Here is an 11,556-nt window from a genome sequence, read left to right on the forward strand (position 1 = left end):
CCAGAAAGCTCTAATAGTTGAGTGACTTTTGCCCTAGTATGAAAGGCTTTCAAAATGACCCCAAACCTGGCTAAGTCTGGATGACAGCCTGGACGGTCACATTTGGAAATTTCAGTAAGTTACTGCTTGGCTCTGCTCATTTCAACATGCCCAATACTTAGCCTGTTTCACATCATTAGCACTGGATGCCTGTGAATCACATTTGATGTCAGTTTCACTTGATGTTAAAATCACTTTTGTTTTCCCTCTTCCCGAATGCGCCAGGTTAATGATAGTATGAGATGCTCTAACCAGGCCTTTAAAAACACAGCTTTATTTTGTCGAATGCCTTTCATGTGATGCAAACTGTATCCCAGAGCGCTTTGCAGGCCAGGGTAATTACACAGCTACATCTTAATGAAAACAGATATGCTAACGGCAAGGGAGAAAGATGAAAACTGTTTTAAGGCACTGCTACAAGAAGCAGTCATATGATAGGCTGGGCCATTGCCTATCATTTGGAGGGAGAAGAGACAGAAGGGATCTGCTGGAGAAACGGGCACTAATGAATGCCATCGGAGAACTTCCCTTCCCTTTCCCCATCTATATGGAGAAGGAAGGCAACACATTCCATGCAGATACAAAGGCAGAGTTTTTTACACAAGGGAAGCATTAACCCCTGGAACTCACCTCATCAGGATATTATAAAACGAATTCAGTAAGATTCAAAACCCCAACTTATGATGCACAGGAGTATAACGCCCAGTTCACTAGCTGTTCTGAAGTTACAAACTCATCAGCCCTTGTGCTTTAAGGCTTTGTCCTGCTGCCACTGACGTCAAGGACAACAATCCCATTGAAGTCAATGGTACAGAATCGAGTCCTTAGTGTATAGGCTGGTCAAAAGTTGCCCAGAAGGAATGTTTCTTCCCCCATACAGTATTGCACAACTGAGCACCAAGGTACATTGCCAGTGGATGCTGTGAAGACCAGGACTTTAACATGGTTCAAAAAAGAATTCAATAAATTCATGGAGGTTAGGTCTATCAATGGCTATTAGCCAGGATGGGTAGGGATGGTGTCCCTAGCCTCTGTTTGTCAGGGGCTGGAAATGGGCGACAGGGGATGGATCACTGGATGATTCCCTGTTCTGTTCACTCCCTCTGGGGCCCCTGGCATTGGCCACTGTCGGCAGACAGGACACTGGGCTAGGTGACCTTTGGTCTGACCCAGTCTGGCCGTTCTTATGTTCTTACATTCAAAGGGGGGGAGGTGCCTTTATCTGAAACCTCATGCAGAGGACACTGCCAGAGACGGGATCCAGGACCTCTCCAATGTGCCTGGTCCGGGGAGGCAGTTTCCTCCACTATCAAAGAGCACAGCTGGTCGTGCATCCGCAGCAAAGCCAGCTGTTAGAACAAACCACCCCGCTCAAGAATCATTCACTATGCCGTTCGGTTTCATTGTGCAGAAGCACCCCCAAAATGCTCCAGCTGAAAGTTGTTATGAATGAACACCCCAGAGTTCAGGGGCAGAAGAAACCCCCCCGGATCACACAGGCTGCCCTCCAGTCTTGCCCGGACGACCAGCACTCGCGTGCTACACCCCGCAACCAAAAGACGACCAAAGCCTCACGGTGCATGGGAGTCTAACCATGGGGTGCCTCGGGGGCAGAGAACAGGAAGGCCTGAAGTGCTGTGGTGGCCAGGAAATGATGACGTGAGAGATGCCCAGATAATCCTGCCAAGCGACCTGCACCTACACGCAGCAGGGGGAGGCGACAAACCCCCAGGACACTGCCAGTCTGAGCTGGGGGGCAAATTCCTTCCTGAGCCCACCTGTGGCGAGCGGGTAGACCCAGAGTTTGTGAGCAAGGCCCGGCCAGCCCCATTGTCGTTAGTTACATGGTGCTGTGCTCGCCAGCGTGCTCCGAGATCAGATCGATTGACATGGTCCCTGCCTTGCAGATTCTTCTGTTTGATATCTGCCTGGCTCCTGTCACCAGAGAAGCTGACAAGAGGCAGACAAACCAAATAGGAGGAGAGGGCTTGCAGTAATTAGCGATGTTCTTCCAAGCCGTGGCCCCCACACCGCTTAACCGAACCATTGTTTTTCTGGACAGTTTTGTTTGAAAATATCTATGAAAAAGAGCTCGACTGACTCGGCTGTAGGACACACGAGTGTCATAAGGAGGGATATGAATCGGGGGGGGGCAAGAGGGGGCCTAGGGAAACTAGCTAAAAGAGGTTATTCCCTATGGCAATGGAGGCAGGATTGCCTAATGGAAAGAGCACTGGAGTGAGACCTAGGTTGAATTCCTGGCAATGGTCTGCTGGCTGGGTGAACTTGGGCAAGTTGTTCCTGCCTTGTGCCCCATGTGTGATGCATCACCTTGAGATTGGGGCACATAACAAAATTCATGTGGCGGGGGTGGGGCTGAGGGGTTCGAAGTGTGGGAGGGGGCTCGGGGCTGTAGCAGAAGGCTGGGGTGCAGGAGGGCTCTGGCTGGGGGTGCAGGCTTTGGGGTGGGGCTAGCAATCATGGGCTGAGGGTGCAGGCTGCCCCAGGGCTGCCGTGAGAAGAGAGGACTCTCCCCACCCAGTCCTTTCTCCCCACAGCCGCAGCTGCGGGAGAGGCACCTCTCCCCACCACGGCAGGTTGAGGACAAGGCAAAAACTGACTCTCCCCACCACAGCCGGGAGCATCTGCCCGGCCCTTGACAGGCGGCTGTGCGGCCATGCAGCTAAGGCGCGGAGTCCCAGTGAATTCTGGTTCTAATGACTTTTCACAGGGGAAATCATTGGCCACCCCATGCCTGGAAGGCTTGGGCTTTACGGCCATGTCCCCTGAACCCCGACCCGCCAGCGACGTGACTCTAGGGGACATGCTGAGCTGGAGCTGCTGCATCCGCCCCACGGAGAGCTGGTCGTCGCGTTACCTCAGGAGTGAAAAAGGCTTTACCTTGCGATGCAGCACCCGCGCAATTGGCAGCATCCACCTGCAGGAAGGACAGCTCCTCACTGTGTATTCCAGGGAGAGCCCAGTGACAAAGGAAAGGAAGATAAATACCAGGGGAGGAGCCGGTCCCCTACCCTCTATTCCTATGGCCCCCCCAGACACGGCCGCCTCCTTCAGCCTAGCTGAGGTAACATCCAGCTTCTCCGTCCACTAGGCCTTGCTCCGGGGTCAAGGCGCGTCCCCTAACCCGCATCTGAGCGGCACCACCGGGGCCCGCCAGGCACTGCCTCAGTGCAAAGAAAACATCAGCGTGATACTGAACCCTGCCCCCAGCCCACGGTCCCCTCTCCATTTCCAAAGGGCCAGCCCCTGCCCCCGGCTGCCCCCCAGCACCGTTCACCCCCTACCTCGCAGCACGCTGTCCATTGCTAGCAAAGTGAAAGCGCAGGAGTGGGGAGCGAGAGGGTAGCTCCCCCTCTGCCTAGCTAAGGCTATTTCCTGTAGATATGACACTTCGGTCAAGTGTGCTCTGACAAATATAGGACAGCTGCAGTTGCACAGAGAGAGTGTCAAACCCCAGGGCTCAGCGAGGCAGTGTGGTGTGGCTCCGAGATGGATCTACAGGCAGCACGGGGGAGGGGAGGGAGGAAGGGAAGAAGGGAGGGGAGGGCCTCCAAGGGTCCTCTGAGCAGTGAGGCTCATGGGATCTCGCCCCCAGGGCCCAAAGGGCCGGGGATGCTCATTTCTCCCTTCAGATCAGAGGGGTGGGCGTGTCCCTCTGTGACTCCGGTGCATCCAGCTGCCTGGGCACTTGGCCTGGGTGCTGTCCACCGGATGTTTCAGGCTTCTTGTGTCCAAATTTAGCACAAGGCTGTGCAGTGCGTTCTGGGCTGTCTGGATGCTCCCTGCTGGGAGGGGCTGGAAAGCCAGACCCACGCAGCAAAGGGGAGGGCACCAGGGACCAGCCCCCGAGCTCACGGTCCCTCTGCCTCCCAGCTCCACTCCTCTCCAGCAGTGAAGTCTGAGCATAGTCATGGCACCCTGGCTGCCTGCCAGGCGGGAACCAATGAGACCTGCGCTCAATCTGTCCTGGCTAGGGGGAGAGGAGGGAGGATCCCCATGTCCTGGGGTTTCCTGGGGAATCCCCCTCGACCTCCAAAGCAGAGACAGAGAGAAAGACAGAGAGAGAGAGATCAGCCCCTTCTCCCCCCAAACTTCCTCAAACCGCCTGTCCATTGTCTGTCTTCTCACGCCATCTGTCCCTCTGGCAGCGGAAAATCCGCTCCCACCTGCTCCTCCCCCCACTGTAGCTAACTGGGTTACTGCTGGCCATGGGGAGACTGAATGCTAGCTGGAGCCTGGGACACAGGAGCATTGCACAATAGTCAACCCAGCAAGTAAAGAACCCATTATTTTGCATTATTTGCAAAAAGAGGAATGTGGGGTCTGTGTCAAGGGCTGGGTTCCTCTTGCCTAGCAGGACCTGAAAGGGGTGTGTGTGTGGAGATGGTACACTCTTGGCTGTAATCGAAATCAAGGGGAGCTGCAGTGCAGAATTGGTCTGGATATATTGTTTCAACTAATGTTCTAGTCAGCCCCTGTGCACAAGAAATTAGCACGGAGGCAGAGCTCCGCAGAAGAGCAGTTTCCAAAAGACTGCTGGCTGCGAAAATGCTGAGGCTGCTCTTTGGATTCTGTATTCCCGGCAATCTGTTTGCGTCTCAGTTTAATTAGCTGTAGTGCAGGAGCTCCAACAGGAATCCAGCTGTGCCAGTGTCCTGCTTTGCTCGGCTGCCCCTCCTCCCCGTCATCTCCTCCCGTGCTGAAAGTGAGACACACGTGGCCGACCTGAGCTGCCGCCCGCTGCCCCCCAGAGAGGAATCTGCCTGAGTCGCTCATCTGTGCTGTGCGGGGATTTGCATAGCTCAGCTATGGAGGCTCTGCAGCCAGCCCTGCGGGTTTAACTGGCAGCCCGTTTGCTCTCGATGAGCGTGAGTCTCTGGCAGCCACTGGCAGTGCCCCAGGGCAGGTGCAGAGATTTCAAATGGACCCACTTGGGGATTCCTGCAGTGCTGTGGTGCCACAGAGCCCTGGAGTGTGGCCGGAGATTGGGAGGGCTGGGATTGGGGCTGGCTGGGTTCACACTCTGGGGATTGGGGCTGGACTGAGCAGAGTAGACAGAGAGCCTGATTCCAGGGCTCCATTCCTATGCTCAGTGCAGGGAAGGGGAAGGACCCGTCCATATCCTGGGGTCATTTGGAGTGGCCTCCTCTGCTGTAACTTAGAGCAATCTCAGGGCTGCTCTCCTTTGCACTAGGGCTGCCTAGAAGTCGTGAGATGCAGAGAACAATTGAAATGCAACACCTGTGGCCAGCCCTCCCTCACAAGTCTCAGCCAGGCTGTGCCCTGAGGCAGCAGTGAGGGGCTGTGTACAGCCGCTCTAGCAGTTGACCCTCCGACAGGGGTAATTCCCATTGCTAGCCCCACTTCCTAGCCAGCGCCATGGCACTACAGTTTGCTGAGTCAGTCACAGTGAGGACGAGCCATGGAGCAGGGAAAGGCAGGGGTAAGAGATGGTCTGAAAGAACTCCCCAGCGTGGGCGTATGGGGGAGAAGGTTCTTTAGCAAGAGAGAGATTCAGATAGACAACACTGACAGCGCTCTCAGAAGGCCAGGAGGCAGCTGTATCTGGATCTCCTCAATGGGAACAGTCACTCCCTAGTGGTGATCAGTTTTATGTCCTTAGCTTGCCTAGTGCTCAGTCCTGGGAGCAAAAGTCTATGCCTGCTGCCGTGCAGTTTAATTCACTTCAGGCTCACAGCTCAACACACAGTTTTTACAAGAAATTATGTTTACACTTCAGAACTTTAACTGAGTGAAACAAAATTCAGTGACCAAAAAACTAAAGGGAAGACAAACACAGTATCGTCCCAGCTCTGTTAACTCCCTGTGACATCCAGCCGTGAGGTACCACTGTGTCAGTGACAGGCCCATCTCTGAGGTAGGGCTGCGTCCAGTGGCACACCCACCTTGAGATACCCCTGCGCCAAGTGACACACCCACCCCATAGGTACCGCTGTGTCCAGTGACAGACCTGAGAAACCGCTGCGTCCAGTGACAGACACACCCAACCCCGAGGTACCGTGTCCAGTAACAGACACACCCAACCCCGAGGAACTGCTGCACCCAGCGACAGACACACCCAACCCTGAGGTACCGCTGCACCCAATGACAGACACACCCAAACCAGAGGTACTGCTGCATTCAGTGACAAACACACCCAAACCTGAGGTACCGCTGCACCCAGTGACAGACACACCCAAACCTGAGGTACCGAGTCCAGTAACAGACACACCCAAACCTGAGGTACCGCTGCGTCCAGTGACAGACACACCCAAACCTGAGGTACCGAGTCCAGTAACAGACACACCCAAACCTGAGGTACCGCTGCACCCAGTGACAGACACACCCAAACCTGAGGTATCGAGTCCAGTAACAGACACACCCAAACCTGAGGTACCGCTGCACCCAGTGACAGACACACCCAAACCTGAGGTACCGAGTCCAGTAACAGACACACCCAAACCTGAGGTACCACTGCATTCAGTGACAAACACACCCAAACCTGAAGTACCGCTGCACCCAGTGACAGACACACCCAAACCTGAGGTACCGTGTCCAGTAACAGACACACCCAAACCTGAGGTACCGCTGCACCCAGTGACAAACACACCCAAACCTGAAGTACCGCTGCACCCAGTAACAGACACACCCAAACCTGAGGTACCGTGTCCAGTAACAGACACACCCAACCCTGAGGCACCGCTGCATCCAGTGACAGACACACCCAACCCTGAGGTACTGCTGCACCCAGTGACAGACACACCCAACCCTGAGGTACCACTGCACCCAGTGACAGACACACCCAAACCTGAGGTACCGTGTCCAGTAACAGACACACCCAAACCTGAGGTACTGTTGCACCCAGTGACAGACACACCCAAACCTGAGGTACCGTGTCCAGTAACAGACACACCCAAACCTGAGGTACTGCTGCACCCAGTGACAGACACACCCAAACCTGAGGTAGCACTGCACCCAGTGACAGACACACCCAAACCTGAGGTACCGTGTCCAGTAACAGACACACCCAAACCTGAGGCACCGCTGCATCCAGTGACAGACACACCCAACCCTGAGGTACTGCTGCATTCAGTGACAAACACACCCAAACCTGAAGTACTGCTGCACCCAGTGACAGACACACCCAAACCTGAGGTACCGTGTCCAGTGACAGACACACCCAAACCTGAGGTACCGCTGCACCCAGTGACAGACACACCCAAACCTGAGGTACTGCTGCACCCAGTGACAGACACATCCAAACCTGAGGTACCGCTGCACCCAGTGACAGACACACCCAAACCTGAGGTACCGCTGCACCCAGTAACAGACACACCCAAACCTGAGGTACCGCTGCACCCAGTGACAGACGCACCAAACCCTGAGGTACCGCTGCACCCAGTGACAGACACACCCAAACCTGAGGTACCGCTGCACCGAGTGACAGACACACCCAAACCTGAGGTACCGCTGCACCCAGTGACAGACACACCCAAACCTGAGGTACCGCTGCACCCAGTGACAGACACACCCAAACCTGAGGTACCGTGTCCAGTAACAGACACACCCAAACCTGAGGTACTGCTGCACCCAGTGACAGACACACCCAACCCTGAGGTACCACTGCACCCAGTGACAGACACACCCAAACCTGAGGTACTGCTGCACCCAGTGACAGACACACCCAAACCTGAGGTACTGCTGCACCCAGTGACAGACACACCCAAACCTGAGGTACCGCTGCACCCAGTGACAGATACACCCAAACCTGAGGTACCGTGTCCAGTAACAGACACACCCAAACCTGAGGTACCGCTGCACCCAGTGACAGACACACCCAAACCTGAGGTACCGCTGCACCCAGTAACAGACACACCCAAACCTGAGGTACCGTTGCACCCAGTGACAGACGCACCAAACCCTGAGGTACCACTGCACCCAGTGACAGACACACCCAAACCTGAGGTACCGCTGCACCCAGTGACAGACACACCCAAACCTGAGGTACCGCTGCACCCAGTGACAGACACACCCAAACCTGAGGTACCACTGCACCCAGTGACAGACACACCCAAACCTGAGGTACCGTGTCCAGTAACAGACACACCCAAACCTGAGGTACTGCTGCACCCAGTGACAGACACACCCAACCCTGAGGTACCACTGCACCCAGTGACAGACACACCCAAACCTGAGGTAGCACTGCACCCAGTGACAGACACACCCAAACCTGAGGTACCGCTGCACCCAGTGACAGACACACCCAAACCTGAGGTACCGCTGCACCCAGTGACAGACACACCCAACCCTGAGGTACCACTGCACCCAGTGACAGACACACCCAAACCTGAGGTACCGCTGCACCCAGTGACAGACACACCCAAACCTGAGGTACCGTGTCCAGTAACAGACACACCCAAACCTGAGGTACCGCTGCACCCAGTGACAGACACACCCAAACCTGAGGTACCGCTGCACCCAGTGACAGACACACCCAAACCTGAGGTACCGCTGCACCCAGTGACAGACACACCCAAACCTGAGGTACCGCTGCACCCAGTGACAGACACACCCAAACCTGAGGTACCGCTGCACCCAGTGACAGACGCACCAAACCCTGAGGTACCACTGCACCCAGTGACAGACACACCCAAACCTGAGGTACCGTGTCCAGTAACAGACACACCCAAACCTGAGGTACTGCTGCACCCAGTGACAGACACACCCAAACCTGAGGTACCACTGCACCCAGTGACAGACGCACCAAACCCGAGGTACCGCTGCACCCAGTGACAGACGCACCAAACCCTGAGGTACCGCTGCACCCAGTGACAGACACACCCAAACCTGAGGTACCGCTGCACCGAGTGACAGACACACCCAAACCTGAGGTACCGCTGCACCCAGTGACAGACACACCCAAACCTGAGGTACCGCTGCACCCAGTGACAGACACACCCAAACCTGAGGTACCGCTGCACCCAGTGACAGACACACCCAACCCTGAGGTACCGCTGCACCCAGTGACAGACACACCCAAACCTGAGGTACCACTGCACCCAGTGACAGACGCACCAAACCCTGAGGTACCGCTGCACCCAGTGACAGACACACCCAAACCTGAGGTACCGCTGCACCCAGTGACAGAGACACCCAACCCTGAGGTACCGCTGCACCCAGTGACAGACACACCCAAACCTGAGGTACCACTGCACCCAGTGACAGAGACACCCAGCCCTGGGATACCGCTGCAACCCTCTTGCTAGATCACAGCACTTTGGCACATCCCCTTAGCAAGGCAGCAGAATGGGAGCCCATTCATCAAACCACAATGGTTTTCAAATTATGCTGAGACTGAGCCACGTGTCTGGTAGCTTGGAATGAGACCCCTCTTGAGAGCTGGAGTCCCCGGCTCCCCACTCACTAGCAGGAATGGGCCATTCTGGCATGATGAACAGAAGTGGCATGGCCAACCTTTTCTGTCCATCATTCAGCTTGGCCAGCTCCCCGCAGCCCTTGTTGGCCAGCACAGAGGAGACACGCAAAGGGAGGGCAGGGCGGAGGAGCAAGGGAGGGTGGGGGGTGGGAGGCAGGATGCTGGGGAGACAGACATCCAGGGCAAGGGGGTGCTGGCGACAAGAAACAAGGGGCCCCCTTTCCCATGTGGAATCTCCTCCTCCCCACTCTGCCACCCTTCGGCGGATGCGCCGCAGTCGGCAGTCTCTCCGCTGCCCTGCAGGTGGCGCTGTGTGAGGTGGAGCGGCTGGAGCTCTGTTGTGTCCCAGAGGTGGGGGGCAGGCGGTGGAGAGGGCACTCACATCTCGCCGTGCTCTGCCCACCTTGACCTTCCAGCCAGGGATCCCAAAGCCTATGGCACAAATGAGCACTCCACGTACCAATCCCTATTGTGCCAGTGACACACCCAGCCCTGAGGTAGGGCTGCACCCAGTGAGGTATCCCTGTGCCCAGTGACACTGGGGAAACTGAGTCACGGCTCACGGCCCAAGGTTACACAGCAATTCAATGATAGACCTGAGAATGGAACCCCGGAGCCCTGACCCCACAGGACTTGTTCTGTTTCCTTGGCCTCCATCCCTTTGTGTGTACACCAGGGACCATGTTATCAGCCTGGGCGGACACAGGGGCCCTCTCACCCACTGTGTGAACCCCATGGGGACTCTGAGCCAGCGTGACCCCCCCCCAGCCGAATTCTGACCCCACCTGAATTGCTGCTATTAATAGCTGGGGAACTCAGGGGATTCCAGAGGCACAGAGCCAAGCAGGATCTAAAGTCTGAGACATTTCTGGGGGCAGCATCTGCAGTCACATGAGCTAAAATGAACATGTGCAAGGGTCACGCACCTTCCTGCTTCAGCCCACGCTGCTTAGGAAGAAACTTCCCTTAGGGGCATGCTACTGCCCAAATAGCCACTTGCATGTCCTCAGCAGGAGCTGGCACTGGCTGTTGTGAGAGGCAGATTCCTGGACGCGATGGGCTACGGAGCTCCCTGCTTTGGCAGTTCCCACATTCCTGTAATCTGACCCCATGTGTGATCCTCCACCCTTGCCCATCCCCAGTCCTGGTCCTGTGGCCTCTGACCTCTCGCAGACCTTCACACCTGCTCCTCCTGCCTCCTGGATCCCACACCCCTTCTGTGGCACATTCAGGATGCGCTCTGTGTAACGTGCCCTTCGCAGCAGCTGCCCTCTCAACCCTCCCTACCTCCCCTCTCCAACCCACAGAGCCCCATGGGTCTCCAAAGGAAAGAGACTTACTGGTGATGCCCTGTCACTCCTTCTCCATGTGCCTGCCCCAGAGCTGGCTCGCTTCACTGAGGGCAGTTTCCCAGGGGCATTCAGACTCCAAAGCAGCCAATGGGCAGCGGGTTGGAAATGCAGGGCTGGTCAGCGGGTGAGAGGAATGGCATCAGGCGACTCATTCTCACAGAGAGCTGGGAGGGAGGAAGGAAGGACACCGAGAGCTAACCCCACCCTTTCAGTTCCCCTTTTTTTCATTTCTGACTTAAGCCAATGGCTTTGGTTCCTCTTGCTCCTCCAACAGTGCCACCCTGAGTCCTGTGCAGAAAGGGCACCAGGGCCAGGCCATGGGGTTAGCCTGTGAGGGGCAGGAGGCGTGTTTTCAGTAAGGCAAACTAGGACAATGAGAAGGGAGGGGTGCAGCAATGGAAGGAGAAAGACAGATTAGAGGCAGGATGAAAGAAGACAGGATGGACAAATGTCAGACAGACAATAAAAGAAATTTCAGATGAAGAGACAGGACAGGCTGAGGAACAAGAAAAGACAGAGGAGAAATGTGGAGTAGGTGGGTGGAGACAGTAAGGGTATGTAAGCAGAGTCTGAACCACTGCTTTCAATGAAGCCAGCTAAGGGGGAGAGCAGCTCTGGATATGGTTTTGCTCACTAAATTGTTTAGCAGTTAACAGATAATTAACTGTTGATATGTAAATACAGCTCATGTGGGCACGGGGAAGGAAT

At 55.7% G+C, this 11,556-nt stretch overlaps 1 protein-coding gene across 4 annotated transcripts in view; it reads right to left on the reverse strand.

Annotated features, from left to right (window-relative positions):
* BTK (Bruton tyrosine kinase) overlaps positions 1-11,031 on the reverse strand; it is a 30,499-nt gene extending 19,468 nt beyond the window's left edge. For 2 of the 4 annotated variants that reach the window (XM_075896719.2, XM_075896720.2), the window contains exon 1: positions 10,837-11,031. Coding sequence is in view for 1 of the 4 variants with exons in the window: in XM_075896718.2 (XP_075752833.2) it covers positions 2,941-2,999; positions 3,345-3,363 (78 nt within the window). In the remaining 3 variants the exon portion in view is untranslated. Of the gene's footprint in view, positions 1-2,940; positions 3,000-3,344; positions 3,514-10,836 lie in introns of those variants that run through there. The other 2 variants (XM_075896718.2, XM_089781665.1) reach the window with 2 other exon arrangements.
* Between the last annotated feature and the right edge of the window lie 525 nt (positions 11,032-11,556).

This window comes from Pelodiscus sinensis, chromosome 13, assembly GCF_052426305.1.
Source record: "Pelodiscus sinensis isolate ZL-2025 chromosome 13, ASM5242630v1, whole genome shotgun sequence".
NCBI classification, from domain to species: Eukaryota; Metazoa; Chordata; order Testudines; family Trionychidae; genus Pelodiscus; species Pelodiscus sinensis.